The following is a 25,641-nucleotide window of genomic DNA, read 5'->3' as shown; positions in this document are numbered from 1 at the left end:
GAAGCATTGTCCTCCATTAAACCCACTCAAATGTGAGAGGGTGGAGAAAAAAAAGGTCAATTGTCTAATACCCCTCCAACGGCCATGCCAGTGTGTCAGAATATTGTTCTACAGAAGGCCTTTGATGCGTTAGAAGCTGACGATAATGGTGTTATCTCATTTTAACACCTTCAGTTGCCACTGGTCTCGGGTAGGATACAACTACCAATCATAAGAACAAAGAATAACGATTTAATCAACAGCTCCACTGAAGTCAGCTTTTACTCCAGAAGTGAATGACAGAAAGCTTTATGATGCTCAGAGTTTATCATTGTCATTTAGACTTCTAGCCACAAATATATCATTCGAACAAATACTTTAATTCTCCTAAATGGATAATGAAAATAAGGGATTAAACTATAATAATATGACCCATCTTTTAATGTTATCAAACAAACAGAAGTTCTCTTTGTGCAATGCATTTCCTTACAGATGTAGGAAAATGGAGATATTTATTTAACCAACACCAAGGCCAAAAACAAACAGAAAGGAGAAGGGATTGCAAACAAAAGTTAACTTTCCGCTTCAGTACAGTGTGGTATAGTAGAGATTTCTCCTCACAAGTGTGTACTATTATAGTTCTGTGCAAGAAAATTGCTGAAATTGAAACCAGCACAAAGTGTATTTTTAAATCAGCTGATGACTGAATTTGGAAAAGACGTGTTTCTAACAAAAGGGTGCGTTTTTATTTGTAAATTTTGCAGTGTTACAGGGAGTGTAGAAAGAAAATTAATTGTACAGCAGCACAGTGAATGAGAAAAACATCTGTAATCTGTAACTACTGTGAGGAACAACAAATTTTCCCAGGTTCTTCGGGGGCAAAGTGCAAGATATTTGGAGATCATTATTTCACAAAAGCTGTGCAGTGAATAAAACAGGGATAATTACTTTTAAAACCGTGGTTACACCATCACCAGAATTCAGTTTGGTCAAATATTTTGAAGTCATTATTTACTTATTTTATAGCAATTTTCCATCAATTTAATAGCATTTTATTGATCATTTTCAGTGATTTTTTAGGCCAACAACATCTGCCCCCTACTGATGAATATGTAGTCCAAGAAACATCCAAACCTTACCTCACAATACGTAAATTCACGTGACGATCCCTTTCTCTTGAGGTGTCGAGCAAGTGCAAGTTTATGTACTTCTTTTTCCAGTTCTGTTTGATTGCCATTTTTACATAATTGAAACAAATTCCAAATAATTATCCCAAGTTCTTCACATGATCCATCTTCACATTCTGTCTTCATGTGAGTGTCCATGAAGTCAAACAATTCATCAGAGATATTTTCAGCACTAACTGATCCTGAAATCAAATTATTACAATTTAGAGCCAGTGAGATTTAACAATGTAACATGCACACTCAACCACACAAAAATTGGCTGGCAAAAATAAATTTAATTTTATACATCCTTAAAATATGCAGATATTCATAAACTGTGGACAGCCGGTGGCCAAAGAGATGATACTTGGAATACAACCACCTGCACAATATTTTCATCCAATTTCAAAGAAGAGGATTCTGCAACGACTAATTTCTGTGTGGTTGAATGTACATTCTACTCATTTTTTAAATCTGCTCATCAGTAGAAAGAAGACAAGTTCAAAAAGAAATGTGTTCGTATAAATTATAAGGATCATTCTTGACCGACAGTTGCAGCTCAGTAAAAAGAGGTCATAATGCAAAGTCTATAGGTTGCTTTTCAACATTCGACTACCTAAATCAATGAGTACTTGTCAATTTTTTGTTACAATATGTGGAGAACTGAAAATCCACAGCCCATTTCCAGTCATTCAACCAGGTCAGGAATGGAATGAATGAAGCCCCCATCTAGTGGCAAGGATAGGAATTGTGCCAGCTGCCAAAACCTGTCACACTCCTCTGGGACGAAGATTAATGTCAGACAAACGAAATTAAATTATATTGGGTCATATGAACAAAGGTGAGTAAATACTCTTTCCTCACAGTTTGGAGCAGTTACTCGAACTGGTATGAATAAAACCTAGTAGTACGAGCTCACTTTCACAGCAAGTTCTCCACATTGAGCAGTTGCTCGCTTCCAATTCAGTCGCAGAGCACTTACTCAATGGTATGAATAAAATATACATTTTTCTCACCTGATGGAGTAATTACTTGTGAATTTTGGATTTACCCCAGAAGGTGACTCAAGATGGAGAAGTATGTAGTGAAAATGTGCAATGGCGGAGTATATGTTCGCAGTACAGAGCAGAAAGGTCTATAAAATTCGCAGAGTCATGTGTTATTAATTGTAAAGAACTTTAAAGGTTTCAGCAGCAGAATGTTCAGTGGTTAGCGCAGAACTTCTTGGAGGACTCCAACAAAAGAAGAGGTTGAGCTTTGCATAGAGAACAGAAAATGTGAATTTTCTGGCATTATGTGGGCGATACATGGATTTCAGCGTGGAGCAGGAGAAGATGTAGGAGTGGATACGAGCACTGTATCTCTAACGTACACAGAGGTAATGAATGCCATCTTAGCAAATGCGGAGCAATGGATATAATTTCCTGTTACTGACCTTGAAGTCGCAAAAGAAGATAGGCAAGGATAGTACAGATTTCCTGCGACTATTGAAGCTCTCGACTGTACTCATGTGTTAATAAAAACAGCCTAGTAGAGTCGGAGATGAATATATTAATAGAAAAGGAGTTGCCAGCATTAACATCCAAGCCATACGTCATGCAAAGGAAGAATTTACAATTATAGATGGTTCTTGGCCTGGATCTGTACACGAATCCCGCACATGGAGAAATTCCCATATGTGCAGAGTACTAGGAGGAAACACAGCAAATGCTCTCCTACTTGCTGATGCTGCTTATGCAGTTGAACCCTGGCTGATGACGTGTCAAAACCCTGCACTCCAGAGCAGCTATCTTAATAAGTGCCATAAAAAGGAAAGAGCAACAACTGAAAAGAGTTTTGGTCAAGTAAAACAATGCTCTCCTATACTACAAAGTAAAGTGCCGTCAACTGTTCTGTGCTGCTTTGTTCTACCTAATATTGCTAAACATCTAAATAATCATGATTACGACGTGCCCAAAACCGACTAAAATGAAAACGAACTCACTGGGGAAGATGAAGCTGCACCACGTTTATGTGTGTGTGAGAGAGAAAGAGAGAGAGAGAGAGAGGTCAACAAAGGCGAAATGACATTGCAAGGACTGTATATGGATTTCAGTGATAAGTAACTTTTTTTTTCCCCAGTAGTTTACGGCAGCATTTAATTGCTTCTTCGCCTTTTACAGAAACAAAAAGCAAAATACACCACTTTCATATACACTAGCATGTTATCACTGAAGGAAGGGCCTTGCAGGGTAAAGTATGTGGGATAAATATTTGTAACACTTTCAGCACTTTCAACACTTGTAATATTTTCTCTGCACTGTTTCTCCCACAAGAGTTTTTCCTTTTTCAGTCTCAGCACAGTTAATTGCTCTAGCAGAACTGATTTCTGCAACTTGTGATTGGACAGTATTTTGTTCCCTCTGTCTCTTCAACGTTGCCAGTATGTTTCTTGTCTTCTTCTTTAGGATAGTCTCCGGAGCTGGACATGGGCATAGAAACTGGATGTGAACTGTTAATTGCAGACCAGTTCGTCTCAAGACCACTACCACCTACACCTGTAGATGATGATGTTTCCCAAGTGCCACCAGTGACCGCCCCTGTTAACCGTAAAATTATTTTAAATTGAGATGATAATGTTAAAAATAGCTAACCTATATTACAGTGCTTCATTATAAAATATATAGCAATATAAAACGAAGTGAACATCCTGGTGGAATGATGAAGTGAGACCAGCTTGTAAACAAAAAAAGGCTTATCAGAAATGGCTCCAAACAAGGGCTGATGCAGGCAGGCAATTGTACATAGATGAAAGAAACAGAGCGAAACAAATAGTAACTGAATCCAAAAAGAAGTCATGGGAAGATATTGGTAATAACCTGGAAAGGCTAGGTCAAGCAGCAGGGAAACCCTTCTGGACAATAATAAAGAATCTTAGGAAGAAAGGGAAAAGGAAATGAACAGTTTTGAGTCATTCAGGTGAACTCATAATAGATCCCAGAGAATCACTGGACAGGTGGAAGGAATATTTTGAAAATCTTCTCAACGTAAAAGGAAATCTTCATCGTGGTGTATGGTGAAGTATAGTGGCTTCATAGAATAATGCTAATGATGATGTTTGTTGTTTTAAGGGGCCTGACATCGAAGGTCATCGGCCCCACCATAGAATAATAAGATTAGCATGGAGCGTTGGTAAGGTACCTTCAGATTGGACAAAAGCATTAATAGCACCTATCTATATGCAAGGGAACAGGAAGCAACAACTATCGAGGTATCTCGTTGATTAGTGTACCAGGCAAAGTACTCACTGGCATCTTGAAAGGTGCGATCAGTCCTTGAGAGGAAGTTGAATGAAAACCAGTGTTGTTTAAGACCACAGAGAGGCTGTCAGGATCAGATTTTCAGTATGCGCCAGCTAACTGAAAAATGCTACGAGAGGAATAGACAGTTGTGTTTATGTTTCGTAGATCTATAGAAAGCATATGACAGGGTACCGAGGGAATAGATGTTCACCATACTGGGGGACTATGGGATTAAGAGTAGACTATTAAAATCAATCAAAGGCATTTATGTTGACAATTGGGCTGCAGAGAGAATTGACGGTAGAATGAGTTCTCGGTTCAGGATACTTACAGGGGTTAGACAAGGCTGTAATTTTCACCTATGTTGTTTGTAGTTTACATGGAGCATCTGCTGAAAGGTATTAAGTGGCAGGGAGGGATTCAGTTAGGTCAAAATGTAGTAAGCAGTCTGGCCTATCCTGACGACTTGGTCTTAATGACAGATTGTGCCGAAAGCCTGCAGATATCGTGCAACTTGAAAATAGGTGCAATGAGTACGGTATAAAAATTGGCCTTTCGAAGACTAAATTGATGTCAATAGGTAAGAAATCCGAGAGAACTGAATGTCAGATTGGTAATACAAAGCTGCAACAGGTAGATAATTTCAAATATTTATGATGTGTGTTCTCCCAGGGTGGTAATATAGTAAGTAAGATTGAATCAAGGTGCAGTAAAGCTAATGCAGTGAGCTCACAGTTGCAATCAACAGTATTCTGTAAGAAGGAAGTCAGCTCCCGGAACAATTATCTTTACATCGGTCTGTTTTCAGACCAACTTTGCTTTACGAGAGGACTTGGGGTGGACTCAGGGTATCTTATTCGTAAGTTAGAAGTAAGGACTGGTTTACACGGGTAGAGTAGCGAGGCGAGTAGAGTAGATAGTAGAGTAGCCACGTCACTCTACTCTACCACTGTCTGGTAGAGTTGACACTTGAATCGTTCATACGGGAGTAGTCATACAGTAGAGTAGTAGCACCATGTCAAGACATAAGCACATCGTAACGAAGAGTTTAATGACATTGGCAAACATATTAATGCAAGACGTTAGTGAAGCATTAGAAGAAGCAAATGAGGAAAGAAGGGAATGGGTAAGAGGCTGGCTTAGGAGAGATACACTCGGGGCATCAACATTAATTCTGAGAGAACTTGCGACAGAGTATAAAGAAGAATACAGAAAGTGTATGAGATCGAAGCCTGATGACTTTCAGACACTGTTAGATACTATAACACCGCAAATTCAAATACATGACACAGTGATGAGAGATGCAATAACACCGAGATTTAAAGTTCTTGGCCAATGATAATAGCCATCAGTACACTGTAAATCACGCTGGCGTAGGCCTAATTTGTAGTAGCTTCTTTGCCATAAATACCCCAATTACTGATCTATTTATATAATTCGTTTGTTCGTTGCTTGTACGGCCCAGGTGTAGAGAATAAGTTTCAACACCTGACATTGTACTGTAAACAATAATTTTTTTTTTGCTAGGGGCTTTACGTCGCACTGACACAGATAGGTCTTATGGCGACGATGGGATAGGAAAGGCCTAGAAGTTGGAAGGAAGCGGCCGTGGCCTTAATTAAGGTACAGCCCCAGCATTTGCCTGGTGTGAAAATAGGAAACCACGGAAAACCATTTTCAGGGCTGCCGATAGTGGGATTCGAACCTACTATCTCCCGGATGCAAGCTCACAGCCGCGCGCCTCTACGCGCACGGCCAACTCGCCCGGTAAACCATTATTTTTGGATATTCCAAACAAAATATGAAAATTATTCTATTTGTTGTGGACATTACTGTTATTGCTTAAAATTAATGGCATTGTCAAGTGATACAAGGTAGAAGATCTCTATGTATGTTATTAATATGATTAAAGTACACAGCCCTGCATCATTGTCTAACTTAAACACGTCGAGACACATGATGAACACGCTGTGTAACACTGAAACTTGAGAAACCGTCATCTAAAGGGACAATCCAGCTGACACTTGTTTATATTTGTTGTTGCATCTTCGAAACTATTATAGGTTTAGGTATTTTTAAAATCCTTCTTCCATCGAAATGAGGGAGGTCTGTTCTTCATTATAGGACAATACACCTGCATTTGTTTGACCTCCAAAGGTGCACCTCCACTTAATATCACCGAGCGATAATGTTACGTTGTGGCTTTTAATATTCTTCTTTCTTTATTAATCTGCTCACCCTCCAGGGTTGATTTTTCCCTCGGACTCAGCGAGGGACCCACCTCTACCGCCTCAAGGGCAGTGTCCTGGAGCATGAGACATTGGATCGGGGGATACAACTGGTGAGGATGACCAGTATCTCGCCCAGGCGGTGTCACCTGCTATGCTGAACAGGGGCCCTGGTGGGGGGTGTGAAGATTGGAAGGGATAGACAAGGAAGAGGGAAGGAAGAGGCTGTGGCCTTAAGTTAGGTACCATCTCGGCATTTGCCTGGAGGAGAAGCGGGGAAACCACGGATAACCACTTCGAGAATGGCTGAGGTGGGAATCGAACCCACCTCTACTGAGTTGACCTCCCGAGGCTGAGTGGACCCCGTTCCAGCCCTCGTACTACTTTTCAAATTTCGTGGCAGAGTCGGGAATCGAACCTGGGCCTCCGGGGGTGGCAGCTAATCACACTAACCACACCACAGAGGCCTTCAGTATTACCTTGCAAATTATACTTTACTAAACCACTTAAGAGAGGGAGTGTAGATGTTGGCGGCACCACCTCCAGACTTCTTGGATTTACGAATTTTCGTTAGTTCTTGGTTGTAGGTCATCATATTTTAAAAAAATTATGTTTAAGTTCCATAAAACCAAAACCCTCTTTACCCATTTTCGTAATCAAGTCCTCTTCCGCCGCCCGTCTCATATTTTAGTTTCTGTAAATAATGCTGCTTATGTTCCATAAACATTCTTTTTTCACTGCCAGTTCTACAAATTTGCATGTTTCTTCTTCCGTACACTTCATTTTGCCACCAAATAAACGCATAAAAATGCTCAGTTTACTCAGCGGAATACCGTCAGTACACACATGGAATAGGCGAATGATGCGCCAACTGAAAAATCAAGCATCCTCGGCCTTCTCCGCCAGCTCTCGGAGCTCAGTTCTGGTGGAGGGGGAAGGATAGTGGTAGAGTTACTTTACCACAGCGGAAACCCACTCTACTCTACTGCGTACTAGCTACTCTACTCTACTTGCTACTATCCCAGTCGTTTACACGATGCTAGTAGCTCTACTATCCACTCTACTCGCCTTGCTACTCTACCCGTGTAAACCAGCCCTAGCAGATATGAAAGAAGCAAGAATGATTGCTGGTACAAACAGGTGGGAACAATGGCAGGAGGGTGGCCTTGGTGGTAGGGTCATGTGAGGCGAATGGAGGAGGATAGGTTACCTAGGAGAATAATGGACTCAGTTACAGAGGATAAGAGAAGTAGGGAGACCAAGACAACGATTGTTAGACTCTGTTTCCAACAATCTAAAGATATGAAGTACAGAACTAAATGAGACCACAGCTATAGTTGCAAACAGAGGATTGTGGCGACGTGTAGTAAGAAAACTGCGACTTTTCAAACAAAATGGGGAAACCTTTAATAACTGACACAAACGGAGCATGGGCCTCTTGGCCAGTTTATTCTTCAGAGCTGCTGCCCATCCTAGAATGATGAACTTAACAGATTTTAAACCCTCATGACTATAGTCTGTTTTTTTTAATGCTTACGCAGCTCCAGTTAGAAGTGATAAAGTACAATTACGCTGACGTCATAAGAGAACAGTAGCTAAGCAATCGCTCAAGTTGCAGAGCAAAGTATCTGCAGTTGCAGACAACTTTTTGTTCATATGAAATGGAGCAACTGTCACTTCGCTGCTCCTGAGAATTTACTCACTTTTATTCATACAACCCACTGGAGAGTGATGTGGAATGAAAGATGACAGGGAAAAACGGAGGATGGTTTCCCAGTTGTACTTCCTCCTATTGTATTCACAAAGACTCACACATGAGATGCTGTCATTTGTGTAGACTGTTTTATTTACAAATTACATACACATTAATAAATCTCCATCTTGACCGAGTGGAAGAAGAAGACTGCCACATAAGCATGTCAACCAACTACCAACACAACAAAATCACAACATGAGTTCACACACTTGACTAACGACTTTCACTAGCAACAACTCTTGCTAACTCAACTCAACAACCCAAGACTGTAGAAAAGTACGACACAACTTGCTTTCTCGTATCTTCTCGAGTCTTCAATAACTTATGTACAAATGAATAGAACATTCTGTAGAACCCTAGTAACGAAGGTGTATTATTGTAGAATCTTTTTTTTTTTTTTTTTGCTAGTTGCTTTACGTCACACTGACACAGATAGGTCTTATGGCGACGATGGGACAGGAGAGGGCTAGGAGTGGGAAGGAAGCGGACGTGGTCTTAATTAAGGTACAGCCCCAGCATTTGCCTGGTGTGAAAATGGGAAACCACAGAAAACCATTTTCAGGGCTGCCGACAGTGGGGTTCGAACCTACTATCTCCCGAATACTGGAAACTGGCCGCACTTAAGCGACTGCAGCTATCGAGCTCGGTATTGTAGAATCTAACCCTGTATTGCACAACATTACATCTGATTTATAAATAATATTTAGAGGTAATAATAAATTATTAACTATTAATTACGTGTTCTTACATTAAATAAAGTTGTGTTAATAGATATACAGCAGATGTATCGTGACAAAACCTCACAGGTTTTGTTACACAAGACAGATCATACAACACACAAATAATAAATGATACAACTACGATTTATACCAAATAAAGTCCATACATAATTATGTAATAATAATAATAGACGTAAACAACTTCATAGCTACACCTCACAAGTTGTAGTAATAATAATAATAATAATAATAATTAATAATTAATAATAATAATAATAATAATAATAATAATAATACCTACTAATTGAGATCGATATTTCACTATTTACTGATGGGTTTAGAGAATTGTTTCCAAGTTATACTAGTCCATTACACACTCACATCACTCTTTAAACAATAATCACCACCACTGGAGAAAAACCAGTCCCACCTTCACTTTGTCCAGCACAAATCTCACATGGAGTGACCGGGATTTGTACCACGGAGCCCAGCGGTCAGAGACCAGCGTGATGCCAAGGAGGCTTATGCAATATGCTCAAAATATTATTTAAAAATAAAAGGTAGCAGATTCTTTCAAAAAACACAATTATGCTAGTTGCTTAACGTCGCACTGATACAGATAGGTCTAATGGTGATGATGGGACAGGAAAGGAATAGGAAGGAAGCGGCCGTGCCCTTATTTAACGTACAGCCCCAGCATTTGCCTGGTGTGAAAATGGGAAACCACGGAAAACCATCTTGAGGGCTGCCGACAGTGGGGTTCGAACCCACTATCTCCCGGATGCGAAAACACAATTTTAATAATGTTATTAATTAATAATAGATTATACAAGCTGCTAGCTACGTGAGGAGCAAAAAGTGACCAAGTAAACACCAGCATGAAAATTGGGAGCACTAAGTCACCAACGTCAAGGTCGACATCAAATTTTAAGAGTTCTGAGCAACAGCCATTAGTGTACTAAATTGTCATGCCCAGTTCTCGAGCTACATCCAAGTACAGAGGGGACAAAATACAGTGCATTTGGTTGTCACAATAAAAACCATGAACCTACCTTTGTCCTTCAAATATGAAGGTAATACAGTCGAACTTCAATATCTCGCATTGCCTGCAGAGGCAGAAAATATTTCGAGTTATTGAAAATTTGAGGTATAGAAAAACGTACATACTGTTACAGCTCCACCAAAAATACCAGCTGTACTGTTATTTATTTCCTAATTTTTGACATACTTTTTTTTAACGTCTAAAATGTTAATACTATTCAATATCGTATTACAAATTTAACTTTGCCACGAGAAGCAACATTCTCATTTTAGAATACTTACTAATTCATATTTTCCTGTTGTTTTCTCTGTAACCGGGTGCTCTTTAAAACTTTCTCTAACAGATTAACAGCACTATATGTGTCCTCGCCAACTCAGGAATGCCTTCCCATACTGAAATCCCAAACCTTTCAATATTTGAAAGGTGGAGTAGACAGAACCTATGTTAGCCACTTTTTCCCTTAGAGCTGCAGAAACTTTACAAGTAGTTACAAATGATCCTCTATCATGGAATTCAAAGAGAGTCCTACAAACATTTTTGTCAAAATCATTTCAATGTGCGATACCTTTTGTAAAATTAATGTGTTTCCTGGGTGTCAAGAATGCTGGAGTATTTCACCTGTTCAACTTCTTGGCCTCTTGACATACATACATACAACTTGGTGGGTTTATTTATGTCACACTCTTCAGCAATGACAATACATCTCCTGGAGATTTTTTTTTTTTTGCTAGGGGCTTAACGTCGCACCAACACAGATAGGTCTTATGGCGACGATGGGATAGGAAAGGCCTAGGAGTTGGAGGGAAGCGGCCGTAGCCTTAATTAAGGTACAGCCCCAGCATTTGCCTGGTGTGAAAATGGAAAACCACGGAAAACCACCTTCAGGGCTGCCGATAGTGGGATTCGAACCTACTATCTCCCGGATGCAAGCTCACAGCCGCGCGCCTCTACACGCACGGCCAACTCGCCCGGTCATCTCCTGGAGAAATCAAGTTTAGATCTACATTCTTCACTGTACTGTTCTTTGAAAAAATGTGTACGTATGCAAGAATATGCTTCAAGACCAACCATGTAACATCACCTTTTGTCCTTCACCTTTGTTTCTTGGTTGTACATGTACTTGGTTTACTTTGCGATATGTTTATGACACACACAAAATCAAGCGAGTGGTTACACTTCTTCCTCATCGCTGGCAACCTAGGAGACTTTGAAAGATGTTGAACAGCTTGTACAATAGGTACAAATAATTGTATACAGGTTGTATGAGAATACAGCAAATAAAACGTGATTTCAAACTACTGTGTTTGTCCTTTTACATTACCAGAGATGCCTGCATCCCTACCCCATGTGGTATTACCTCTTAGAAGCTCTTAAATTAATGTTTAAAAAGCAGGTTCGATCCTGGCTTGTTCTGGTGGTACTTGAAGGTGCTCAAATACGTCATCCTCATGTCAGTAGATTTACTGGCACATAAAAGAACTCCTTCAGGATTAAATTCTGGCACCTCGTGGTCTCCAAAAACTATAAAAGTAGTTAGCAAATAACATTTATTATTAAGCACTTTCAAATGCACCTAGTACATTTACTGTGTATGAGCTTTTTTTTGTTTGTTTTTTTGTTTTGCAAGCTGCTTCACGACACAGATAGGTCTTATGGCGAAGATGGGATAGGAAAGGGCTAGGAGTGGGAAGGAAGCGTCCATGGCCTTAATTAAGGTACAGCCCCAGCATTTGCCTGGTGTGGAAATAGGAAACCATGAAAAACCATCTTCAGGGTTGCCGACAGTGGGGTTCAAACCCACTATCTCCCGAATGTATGAGCTTTTGCGAGAGAAAACAAACAGATGCCATGACTTCTGAATCAACCCTCGTAGTAGTACAAATATAGATACAGTACATACATACATCGTTGTAGATCGTTATGCCTTTCAGCGTTCAGTCTGCAAGCCTCTGTGAATTTACTACACGTCGCCACAATCCTCTATTTGCAACTAGTGCTGTGGCCTCATTCAGTTCTACACCTCTTATCTTTAAATCGTTAGAAACTGAGTCTAAACATCTTCATCTTGGTCTACCTATACTTCTCTTACTCTCCATAAGAGTCCATTATTCTCCTAGGTAACCTATCCTCCTCCATTCACTTCACATGACCCCACCACCGAAGCCGGTTTATGCGTACAGCTTCATCCATAAAGTTCATTCCTAACTTAGCCTTTATATCATCATTCAGAGCACCCTCCTGCCATTGTTACCACCTGTTTGTACCAGCTATCATTCTTGCTACTTTCATGTCTGTTACATCTAACTTATGAATAAGATATCCTGAGTCCACCCCGAGTCCTCCCGTAAAGCAAAGTTGGTCTGGAAACAGACTGATGTAAAGATAGTTTCATACGGGAGCTGACTTCCTTCTTACAGAACACTGTTTTTCACAACTGCGACCTCACGGCATTAGCTTTACTGCACCTTGATTCAATCTCGCTTACTATATTACCATCCTGGGAGAACACACATCCTAAATACTTGAAAATTATCTACCTGTTCCTACTTTGTATCACCAAGCTGACATTCAATTCTCTCGGATTTCTTACCTACTGATATCACTTTAGTTTTGGAAAGGCTAATTTTCATACCACACTCATTACACCTATTTTCAAGTTCCAAGATACTACACTGCCGGCCCTGTGGTGTAGGGGTAGCGTGCTTACCCAGAGTCCCCGGGTTTGATTCCCGACTGCAGATGCTAAGTCCGTTGTCACCAAACACTATTTCAGGACTGACTAACCTCTTACCCAGAGGCCCCAGGTTTCTGTACGTGTACAAGCATGTTTTAAGTGATTTGATAGAATCTGAGGATGTTCTTGTAGAATGAAACATGTCATTCTTTGTATAATATTGTGTATTTGTACAGGTATGTTTATAGTGTTATAATTTATATTGTAATTGCTGTGTGTCTGACAGGCTGAAAGGAACTTGGCTTTCTAGACCGGGGCCGTTACCTCACCATCAGCTAGCTCCTCAATTCTAATCATGTCGGCTGAGTGGACCTCGAGCCAGCCGTCAGATCCCAGTAAAAATCTCTGGCCTGGCTGGGAATCAAACCCGGGGCCTCTGGGTAAGAGGTTAGTCAGATATTACACTGCAGGCTTTCGGCACAATATACCATTAAGACCGAGTCTTAAGCCTAGGCCAGACTGCTTACTACATTTCCACCAAACTGAATACCGCCCTGCCACTTTATACCTTTCAGCAGATGATCCATGTAAACTACAAACAAAGGTGAAACTCCTATAAGTACCTTGAACCAAGAACTCATTCTACCATCAATTCTCACTGCAGCCCAATTGTCAACATAAATGCCTTTGACTGATTTTAATAACCCACTCTTAATCCCATAGTCTCCCAGTATGGCAAATATCTTTTCCCTTATTACCCTGTCATATGCTTTCTCTAGATCTACGAATCATAAACATAACTGTCTATTCCCCTTGTAGGATGATAACAATGACATTTACAATAAGATACAAAAGTTAAAAACTAGAAAAGCAGCTGGAATTGATCAGATTTCTGGGGATATACTAAAGACAATGGGTTGGGATATAGTACCATATCTGAAGTACTTATTTGATTATTGTTTGGTCAGAGGAGCTATACCAGATGAATGGAGAGTTGCTATAGTAAGCCCTGTGTATAAAGGAAAGGGTGATAGACATAAAGCCGAAAATTACAGGCCAGTAAGTTTGACGTGCATTGTATGTAAGCTTTGGGAAGGCATTCTTTCTGATTATATTAGACAAGTTTGTGAAATTAATAACCGATTCGATAGAAGGCAGTTCGGTTTTAGGAAAGGTTATTCCACTGAAGCTCAACTTGTAGGATTCCAGCAAGATATAGCAGATATCTTGGATTCTGGAGGTCAAATGGACTGTATCGCAATTGACCTGTGTAAAGCATTTGATAGGGTGGATCATGGGAGACTACTGGCAAAAATTAGTGCAATTGGACTAGACAAAAGAGTGACTGAATGGGTTGCTATATTTCTAGAAATAGATCTCAGAGAATTAGAGTAGGTGAAGCTTTATCTGACCCTGTAATAATTAAGAGGGGAATACCTCAAGGCAGTATTATTGGACCTTTATGTTTTCTTATATATATATAAATGATATGAGTAAAGGAGTAGAATCGGAGGTAAGGCTTTTTGCGGATGATGTTATTCTCTATAGAGTAATAAATAAGTTACAAGATTGTGAGCAACTGCAGCATGACCTCGAAAATGTTGTGAGATGGACAGCAGGCAATGGTATGTTGATAAACGGGGTTAAAAGTCAGGTTGTGAGTTTCACAAATAGGAAAAGTCCTCTCAGTTTTAATTACTGCGTTGATGAAGTGAAAGTTCCTTTTTTTTTTTTGCTAGGGGCTTTACGTCACACCGACACAGATAGGTCTTATGGCGACGATGAGATAGGAAAGGCTTAGGAGTTGGAAGGAAGCGGCCGTGGCCTTAATTAAGGTACAGCCCCAGCATTTGCCTGGTGTGAAAATGGGAAACCACGGAAAACCATTTTCAGGGCTGCCGATAGTTGGATTCGAACCTACTATCTCCCGGATGCAAGCTCACAGCCGCGGCCTCTACGCGCACGGCCAACTCGCCCGGTGAAAGTTCCTTTTGGGGATCATTGTAAGTATCTAAGTGTTAATATAAGGAAAGATCTTCATTGGGATAATCACATAAATGGGATTGTAAATAAAGGGTACAGATCTCTGCATATGGTTATGAGGGTGTTTGGGGTTGTAGTAAGGATGTAAAGGAGAGGGCATATAAGTCTCTGGTAAGACCCCAACTAGAGTATGGTTCCAGTGTATGGGACCCCCACCAGGATTACCTGATTCAAGAACTGGAAAAAATCCAAAGAAAAGCAGCTCGATTTGTTCTGGGTGATTTCCGACAAAAGAGTAGCGTTACAAAAATGTTGCAAAGTTTGGGTTGGGAGGAATTGAGAGAAAGAAGAAGAGCTGCTCGACTAAGTGGTATGTATACAATAATAAAGTTTTATTATGAATCCACCTGTTCAATACATTATAATGTTGTCACATTTAAAATAACTTCATTAGTTAAAAAGTTATACATGGGACATGTTTCGCTCCCTTATAGAGCATCATCAGCCAAATCTGAATCTCGAATAATTGTTATTTACGTAAATAATGACTTAAGAACTATTAGAACATTTTTGACAAACTTAAAACTTATTCTAATAGAATATCATAAAATATAAAATCTTTGTATACATGGCTTAATTACATGTGCTTAATAGGAAGATACATTAAAATTATGGAAGAGAGAGTACTAAAATATAAAATAAAATAAAAATATATATATATATCATGTCCAAAATCTTAGAAAGACGTGAAAATCAATCTTAGAGCTAAATTTGAGGATTTTCTTGACAATGAGATCTGGTAAAAAAGTTATTTATCCCTTGTGGATAAGAGTCTATAAAGATTCAAATTTATCGTCAATTTGATGATTGAACTTGCAACAGGATAAATGTTGGTCTTCAAGAAATTTAAATGCTTGTTGTCATATGACCTCGGCGAATGCTGTTGAAAAGATATGTTCTTATAGATGTCAATGACCGTTCGTTGAACTAAATTATAGATATAACTTTTTAACTAATGAAGTTATTTTAAATGTGACAACATTATAATGTATTGAACAGGTGGATTCATAATAAAACTTTATTATTGTATATCAACAGATTTCAATACGGATTAAAACATGAGATTAGTCACTTGCAATAAGTGGTATGTTCCGAGCTGTCAGAGGAGAGATGGCGTGGAATGACATTAGTAGACGAATAAGTTTGAATGGTGTTTATAAAATTACAAAAGATCACAATATGAAGATAAAGTTGGAATTCAAGAGGACAAATTGGGGCAAATATTCATTTATAGGAAGGGGAGTTAGGGATTGGAATAACTTACCAGGGGAGATGTTCAATAAATTTCCAATTTCTTTGAAATTATTTAGGAAAAGGCTAGGAAAACAACAGACAGGGAATCTGCCACCTGGGCGACTGCCCTAAATGCAGATCAGTATTGATTGATTGAATTTTTCAATTACCTGGCGCATACTGAAAATATGATCCTGGCAGCCCCTCCCCTGGTCTGAAAACACACTGGTTTTCATCGAACTTCCTCTCAACCAGTGATTGTACCCTCCTTTCCAAGATGCCAGTGAATACTTTGCCTGGCATACTAATTAGAAATATACTTCAACAATTGTTGCAATCCTTACTGTTACTTATATATAGGTGCAACTACTGCTTTCATCCAATCTGAAGGTACTGTACCAAAACTCCATGCTTATCTTTTTACTCTATGAAGCCATATCATTCCTGCCTTCCCATCATACTTCACAATTTCAGTTTAAATTGATTGCTGGTTTATGACAATCGAGTTTATTTACCATCTTTTCCACTTCCTCAAGCGTAATTTTGCCAACATCATTTTCCTCAACCCCATGAGCTCGGCTGTTCGCGACACCCTCCCTAAACTGGGGTAATATAACGAGATGTGTGTTTACAGGCTAGAAGACAGCAGGAATTATGAGAGCCAATATTAATTCACTGTGGGTACCTGTAAAACGAGTACAGATACGCAGATCACGTACTTTAAAACTGGAGGTGGATGCAAAGACTGGGAGCACAGTACTGTATAGGCTGTGAAGTGGGCGCCGTAGGTCAAGTTTCACAGTAGCTCACATGGCTAGCATGCAGTAGGATATGTGATAGCTGACAGTGCTCGAGGGTTAGAAGGTTCAAGTCCCATGCAAGTATTTTTTAAAGCCAGTTGCCTGGGATGTGGCAAGGTTGTATACTTAATACTGGTATTTTTCACAGACTGATTTGTTTATTTGGCCCTGAAAAGGGCCGCTGGTATGGAGCTGGGTTGATAGAAGTTAGGAAACGTGTCAGGATTTCAGTTATCCAAGTCGTTTAACGCAGCACCTGCTCGAACTGACGACCTCCGTGGTCGACACAGAGCTGCGCGAGATCTTGTAAGGACCATCTGGCCGGTTGCAATATCTTTAACGAAACGGAAGATTTCCTTTCACGTTGAGAAGATTTTCAAAATACTCCCTCCACCTGTCCAGTGATTCCCTGGGATCTATTACACTGACCTGCGAATTCAAACTTTCCGATCATTGCATGAAGTTTACATAGTGATCTTTTATATTTCGGGCATGCTAATTCAGAATTGTAGTAAATGTGTAGGGATGCATAAAACACAAGGGGCTGGTGGATCACCTCGTATATACCATAGTACTCCTGTATTGCGCAAGACATGTAAAATGAGCAGTTTTGACTAATTGTATCTCCCGATTGTTCCTGATTTTCATATCAAAATCTCCTGATTTTTGGTTTTGTAAGTGTCCATGCATTGCTATCTTGAATATTCATGTATAGACCATAAAACTAGTCCAGTTCTGAAAAGAGTATAGTCTAGGTATTACATCAATGAAAAACGCACCAAAACTGTACCGTAATTACACTACATCTTTTTTCACATTAATTTACACCATTTTTACACCAACAAAGTTGTTGCAAGAGAAGTTGCATTTTACACCATAGTTACCCCCAAAATGATGTACATTAATCAGACAATTTCTGCACCAAGTTTGCGTCAAAAGTATACCAAAGTTTTTCTTTCAACCTTCCATTGTCATCACCACAGTTGAACCAAATTTGCTTCAAAAATGTTCCAAAGTTTCACAAAGGATTTGGATGCATTTGTGGAATCATCTTTGTGTCATTTTAGTGCAAAATTTGTGCAATTCCCTTCATATTCACTCCACAAATATAATGGTTCAAAATTGGTGTAATCCTGGTGTAAATTTGATGTATTTGTGGTGTATCTTTTGAAGCAAGCATTGTGGTACATTTGCGGAATAACCTTTGTGCCTCTACGTTAAAAAATTAATGCATTTTCTTTCGCATTTACCCCAAAAAAATAGTACAAAATTGGTAAAATCTTAGCACAAATTTGGTGTATCATTCAAAGCGAGCATTGTGGTGCATTTGTGGAGTAACCTTGGTGCCACTTGGGTGCAAAATTGCTACATATTTTGTAATTACCCCAAAAAGTGTGTTACAAAATTGTTTGTATTCTTATTGGAATTTAAATGTATTTAAAATTCAATTTTTTAATAAATTTTTTCTGGGCCTGGGCCCCTGGGCATTTGCCCCCTCTGCCCCCCCCCCCTTGTCGCCAGCCCTGGTTATATACCATGTTTTTGGGGGGCTACTATGAAGTGGTACACCAAGAACATTTGTCGATGGGACTGGCCTGCCCAGAGCCCCAACATCAATCCAACAGAACATCTTTGGGACAAACTGGACCGCTGGGTGAGGCCTTGGGAGGAGCAGCCAAAATCCACTGTCCAACTCCCAGAAAGGTTGCAAGAGGAATGGCAACGAATCCCAGTAGATGTCCACCACACACTCATCGAGAACATGCTGAAAAGGTTAGCTCTAACGAGGTTCTAAGAGGGTGACAATGACCGAACAAACATTGTGCACAGATGCTCGATTACTTTTTGATAGAGTAAATCAACAAGAAATGTTTCAAAGAGTTTTCTTGTTCTTCAAAATTTTCTTTTGTCTACAGATAAATTTTCCTCAAGGTAGGGGCTGCCTGGCCGAGGCAGTAAAAGTGCTCGGTTCACCCGGAAGGACGTGGGTTTGAATCCTCGTCAGGAAGTCCTAAACTTTAAAAAACAAGATTTCCACTTCCGGAGGTGCATATGGCCCTGAGGTTCACTCAGCCTACACCAAAAATGAGTACAAGGTTAATTCCTGGGGGCAAAGGCGGCCGGGCGTAGAGCTAACCACTCTACCCCATCACATGCCGAGGTTAACAATGGTGGAAGCCTTTACCTTCCACTCCTCCAAGGGCCTTCAAGCCTGTACGGAGGTGACTTTGCTTTGTAAAAGGTAACATTTTTGAGCACTTGGAGGCACTCCTGAAGAGATTTGCAATAATGATTGAGTATATAACTACCATATAAGGAAACCAATATCTCGCAGAAAAATAAAAAGCGTAGCATAAGTCATAAGCAACTTGTCTTACCACCATGAGTGAACATTGTCATCACCAACTCTGGCAGTTTACGGGCCATTACAAAGCCTTGCTGGCCTCCCATCCCATGGTCCAATGCAAGCTGAAAACAAAAAAATTACATTAAAAAAATTATATATCTGAAACAAAACATTAATTTCATGTAAAAAATTAGCCTAGCTTGTTACACTACAGTGAAACTTTCCAAAATTTCCAATACGTATTGGAGAATGTTTCTGCTCAGATTATCATTTAATAAAAGTACAGCGAGGTGTGAAAATAAAAACCACAGAAAATCATCTTCAGGACTGTGGGGTTCAAACTCTCCATCTCCTGAGAGTGGTAACAGATTCTGGCATACAAACAAAAGAAGCAATCTTCCAAACGACTGCACAACTGTAAGTAACTATGCAGATAGGCTTGAAAGACTCATATATATCAAAGTGAGATGAAAACTGTACACAGCTGATGATAAATCACGAGAAGACAGTCCACAAATTCAGTGGAAAATGTCGCAAACTTGCTGAAAGTATCCCTGTTGAAGAACGTAAGTTAAATTTTGAAGGGTCGGTAGCTTTAAATATTTGGGCTGTATTGTAATAAAAATAACTATGAAATTCAACAAAGTGCCTGCAAGATGCTAGCCAGCATTGTTATGGAAGTCAAAACTACTAAAGAGAAGCATTAAAACACCTCTTTAAAATTCCTATAAGGCAAGTAATAACACATGCAGCAGACACCAGGGAGTTACAAAAATTCAGATCATTCTGAGTGGAAGATGCTGTAAAACATCAATGGTACAGAACCAAAGAAAAGAAACAGCATTGCAAAATGAATGATACACTTCATAGCAAACTATTTCAAATTTGACTGGTCACATTATCAGACTCAAAGTGACCTTGCAAGAAAGGCACTACTAACTGGACCAGGAGGGCAAAGTTCACAAGGACAACCAAAACTGTGCAGAGAGAATGAAAGTGAAGAGGCTGTGGCTAGGCGTGGATGTAGAAACTGAAACGGGTAGCTCAAAACATGAATGTGTTGCATAAACATTTGCAAGAAACTGAAGCCTGCAATGGATTGGATGAATAAACAAGGAGCAATATTTTGAGGTCATATCATACCTGTGTTACTTACTGCTTTTAATGTTGCTACAATAAGAAGGATCTTGCATCTCCATGTAACTGGAGAGTAGGACTGGTTTATCAGTCAGAAATCAGTTTATATACACTTTGTATACATAGATCAGATCGAAATGCCATAGGATATGTAGGTACATTCACTCAAAAAAAGGAATGAATGCACCATATTGTACGAGTTCCTCACAGGTACTATTCTCAGAACAACTGGTCCTAAAGACATAATGGTGGTTGTGGATATCCATGGGGATTGTATCTACATGGAATGAGAATTAGTTTTTTTTTTTTTTACAACAACTTGCTTTACGTCGCACTGACACAGATAGCTCTCATGGCGACGATGGAATAGGAAAGGCCTAAGAGTGGGAAGGAAGCGGCCGCGGCCTTCATTAATGGACAGCCCCAGCATTTGCCTGGTGTGAAAATGGGAAACCACGGAAAACCACCTTCAGGGCTGCCGACAGTGGGGTTCGAACCCACTATCTCCGAGATGCAAGCTTGCAGCCGCGCACCCCTAACCGCACGGCCAATTCGCCCGGTAGAATTAGATTTTGATGATTGAAATTCTGAAAAGGAATTACATGTTAAGAAAATACAATACCATGTGCTCATTCTCTTTCTGAGCGACTACACATTTTATGACACAAAAACTGAGCAGATTCTTGCATGGAAGAGTCACCGTATTTTTTTTACCTCATTTCATCGTATGGTCTTTCATAATCAAATATTGACTTCGTCTATAATATTCATTTTTCCAAAAATCACTTTTCCGATAAACTTGTGTGAATTATAGTAAATGTTACCATTTGAACTCATTCTAGAAGCATAGAAATGAACCCTTTTATATACACAATTGTAGACAAACCTCCATCCATTACCTAGCCAGGAAATCTCTGAGATGATGTGATCCTTCCCTTCGGTCATGCTTCTACTCATGGACTTTTAACTTATTACTTTTAATTAGGAAGTATACATTTTCTTTATAGGCCTATGTAGAGTTAATACTATATATAATTTGTAACTAGTTATTCTGCAGAATATAGTATTGTATAAATCACTGATCCATAGCCAGCTTATTCATTCCAGAATGTTGATTAACTCACTATGAGAGTGAGTGAGAAGAGACGGAGAGAAGATGGCAATGTCAATGTATCAATGTCGGCAACTACTGACCCAAAACCCCTAAGAATGAGTGTAAAGGCATAAGGAAACTGTCAAAACCAAAATGACAAAAACTTCTTATTAACTTATTCTATTTCAAGAACATAGTCATAACAGTAATATAATAAAAATTCATAAACTGAAAGTTACATCTCTCCTAACAACACGTTGTTAGTTGCCATCCCAGTATGACTCATACCAGTTTCTCCCTACTGCAAATATTTTCTCTGTCATTATCTAAGTGATATAACATCTGACTGACCCTTTCATTTAAATATCCTGAAAGAATGCATCACTGAAGAAATAAATTAGTGAACATCTGAGGAAGTAATTTCACTCAATATTATTTTAAGCATTAGTGAAGGAGGAAGGAAATAAAATAAGCAGAATACAATTTCAGGAAACAGAAAAATTCAAAAATACAAACGAATACATTAAACTTAGCTCATATTTTCATCAAGTGACCATAAGAAACTTACGAGACCAAAATAAGATATCTAACAACTTTCCCTCTAGCAGGGTTGAGTGGCTCAGGTGATTGAGGCGCTGGCCTTCTGACCCCAACTTGGCAGGTTCAATCCTGGCTCAGTCCGGTGGTATTTGAAGGTGCTCAAATATGTCAGCCTTGTGCCGGTAGATTTACTGGCAGGTAAAAGAACTCGTGCGGGACTAAATTCCGGCACTTCAAAAACTGTAAAAGTAGGTAGTGGGACATAAAGCCTATAACATTATTATTGTTATTATGACTTTCCCTCTTTGAGCTTAATAAATTTATCAGAAACAACTAGCCTACACACCAATGTTGGTGACAATTAGCAAGTTGAAACAATTGTAGTAAACAGTTGCACCAAGTTTTCATACCTCATCAAACAGTCTGTGTTTAATGCTCCTGTTGCTGCTTCATTAGGCTACAGGAAACAGAACACACCATACCAGCCTGCCAGTCAACATCCACTACAATATGCTAAAATAAAATCAATATTGTTTATTACAGTACTTTATACCGTCCCTGTAACAAATCAGAGAACACCCAATACTTGAGGGTAGGGCCAACACCACCTTCAGTTGCCGTCGCAGACATTAGCTGTCGAGGTCATGGATATAAGTTAGGTGTTATTGATAATATGATACTACGAAACTGAATACATTGCATTAATTTAATTCATAACTAAAACAATGATTAGACTGGGTGCCATGAGATATGAAGTAACATATTATCTCAGCAAACATCTTGGAATATGATATAAACTAAACACAAGATGCCAGCATAAAGTCAATTTAAGCCAGATCAACCAATTCCATTTTTGCACCTGTATTCCTTTTTCTAACATGCTATTACCCAGAAATTCATATGGGCCTAATCATCATAAAGTAGCACCTCCCCAAAACTGTAAAAGTAGTTGATGGGATGTAAAACCAATAATAATATTATTACCATCAATAAGTTAAATGTGAACCAGACGATAGTGATAACTTCAGTAAGTAATATTCACATTCCAAGCCCAAATCGAATACGCTCCAGTTTCAAATCTCTTACATGCCTGTAAACACACAATTTAAATCAATAATATTTACTGTTCTGGATTCATTCTGTTTCCAATTCATCACTTCCAACGTTAAACAGAAAAGAAAAAAAAAATATTGTCCAAAAAAGTAGGAAAAGTGTGGAGAACGGGAAATAAGCCAAGAGTTATAATGTTCCCTACATAAAAATAATTTCTTTAAAATCATATTGTCGAAATTTTGGATTAAAATGTTTCGAGGGAACAAACCTGCAGAGCAGTCCAGTTTTCCATTGCTAGAGCAATGCATTCCCGAAAAAGCTCTCTACACTTAACATTGGCCATGAGAAATAAATTTCAAATAATCATTCACGCACACACGCCAGACGAAGTGTGATATTCCACAGGAAGAAACTGCATGCATAGCGCACAACTATCAAAACAACCACAACCACCACCTTTATTGTAAGAACACGTGCTCTCTGAAACACACGATGTGCCTCAATTAGAGATGTGTCGTTCCTGACGGAACTGCTTCTAAAGACACTCTACCACGGATCCACAGAGGCAGCTAACTGCTCCTAAAGAACTGCTCCTCGGGATGAGTAAGTCTACCAAGTCTATTACTTCTTATTATTATTATTCTTCCCCTTCTTGATAGGTTTGTTTGGGTTTGAGTCGTACTGTTACCCAGTCATTATACGCACTTTTTATCTTCTCTTAAATAATGGTAAATGAGACTTACACACGCATCACTCACTCAGGGGATTTTAATCACAGGTAGATTGTAATATTGTTGGTAACGTCAAGTTTTCTCACCATTGTATTTAACACCAAAAGAATGTAGAAGTGCAATTCCCATGCAAGTTGCGATAAAAAAATAGAATATCGTTTGTTTACAACCTTAATTTGATATGGTCAAGAAATTGGTTTACTAGTGAAATAATAGGTGGTGAAGGTTCAAATAATAAGGATTGAATGTTTGTTGGCAGAGGTATGTTAAATTTTATTAATGGCTTAATTGAAACATGTTGACTATACGCATATTACGGACATTGAAAAAATATATGATTGCTATCTCCGTTTGGCTGTCCACATATACAGTTTGGGAGGTTAGAGATGTGAAATCTATATTTATAATCGGGAGTTAATGCGTGGTTAAAACGCAAGCGTATGATATTAATTATATGACGTCGATATGAGTAAGTCTTCAAGGAAGGACTAGATACGGAGTTGTAGTTCTTAAAGTCCCAACCGACCAATGAGACGCTTGCATGCAATATGAGTGGGACATGATGGAACTCAAGGTTCTTAAACACTGATGGAACTAAGAGTAGGAGTACAAGGCCAAATGATGCGTCGCTTATAGCTAGCTCAGCGCAGCGAGGAATCCAGTCGGCCGTGAGGAGTAAGACTAACCAGAACAGAAGGTTGGCCAATGAATAATGAAATGTAGATTTTATTTGTGTAGATTAGTTGTATTATGTGATACAAGTTGCGAAACAATAAAACTTGGAGTTTATTTATGTTATTGTCGACATAATCTTTTACATTTTCGTGTCGGGAGGCCAGCTACAGAGCTGTAGTTCTTTTAGTTCCAACCACTGCCTGCTCGATCTGCATCCGATGGCTGCTTATACTGCCTGCTCATTCCATATTCAAACGTGTAACACGACTTACAAACCATCTGCCGCTAGATCGCAACACCAGACATACCCAGTTATCGCGTGAATACAGCTAGATAAGCATCCAAGTAAAATATAAAATCTGAAAGTAACAGAAAAGTTAAAGAATTGTACGCATGAACTGGTGTTCTGGAGAGTGATAGTTTCAGGACTTTTCGCGAAAGAGATTTCGACGAACAAGAAAACCTGGAAACTTTGTCTGTATGGTACTTCCCTACATTACTAAGTAGAGGTTTCACGAATTTGGCCACCACAGTTTCTGACACAAGTTCCTGGTGTATATTGTTACTAAAACATTTTAAAACCTTACAGTGGCACGAAGAGGGTAGAACATAGTTATTTATAGTCTGGAGCAGACTAGCAGATTTCTTGCAGTACGGTAGAGCCAGCTCAACACATTTCTGTAGCCCCATAATTAGGCCAATAAATCGTTGCTGGGGATAGCGCAGGCCTCCTCTATCGACTGTCTGATTAAGTTAATCACTGGGGATGCATTAACAGGGGTGGAAACGTTACTCAAGCACGTGCTGCATAGTTTTTTCTTCGATTACACGCACTAAATAACCACACACTAATGCATGGGAAGCGGTTTCCAAAGTGACAAACACTGACTCAGGAGGCTCACGAACATCTTCCAGTAAATCAAGTATTTTACATACTCAAGGGGCATCACTGGTTCTGTTTCGGCAAGTCCGGGAGAGGATACTGAGGCAGAAAATTTTGAATTTTGCTTGTTGATAACGTTAGCACCATCGGTGGGCATTAAAATACCGGATTTCAGAATTATCTTTATGGAATTCTGAGTTGCCCTGGAGTCAGTCATGTCAGTGCACCCTCCTCATATTCATATAGAACTAAACATGGCTT

The 25,641-nt window shown here is 39.3% G+C and overlaps 1 protein-coding gene across 5 annotated transcripts in view; it reads right to left on the bottom strand.

Annotated features, from left to right (window-relative positions):
• The window catches only part of LOC136862960 (pre-rRNA-processing protein TSR2 homolog), a 42,984-nt gene extending 19,322 nt beyond the window's left edge, over window positions 1-23,662 (bottom strand). The window contains exons 1-4 of one of the 5 annotated variants that reach the window (XM_067139259.2): window positions 23,360-23,661; window positions 23,023-23,128; window positions 19,300-19,390; window positions 1,119-1,348 (exon numbers count right to left, since the gene is read on the bottom strand). In XM_067139259.2, the coding sequence (XP_066995360.2) occupies window positions 1,119-1,348; window positions 19,300-19,390; window positions 23,023-23,025 (324 nt within the window). In that variant the 5' untranslated portion in view covers window positions 23,026-23,128; window positions 23,360-23,661. Of the gene's footprint in view, window positions 1-1,118; window positions 1,349-19,299; window positions 19,391-23,022; window positions 23,129-23,359 lie in introns of all 5 variants that reach the window. The other 4 variants (XM_067139260.2, XM_067139262.2, XM_067139261.2 and 1 more) reach the window with 4 other exon arrangements.
• Between the last annotated feature and the right edge of the window lie 1,979 nt (window positions 23,663-25,641).

Source organism: Anabrus simplex, chromosome 2, assembly GCF_040414725.1.
Source record: "Anabrus simplex isolate iqAnaSimp1 chromosome 2, ASM4041472v1, whole genome shotgun sequence".
NCBI lineage: Eukaryota > Metazoa > Arthropoda > Insecta > Orthoptera > Tettigoniidae > Anabrus > Anabrus simplex.
Note: the sequence above shows the minus strand (reverse complement) of the source record. Positions and strands in the feature narration are given on the sequence as shown.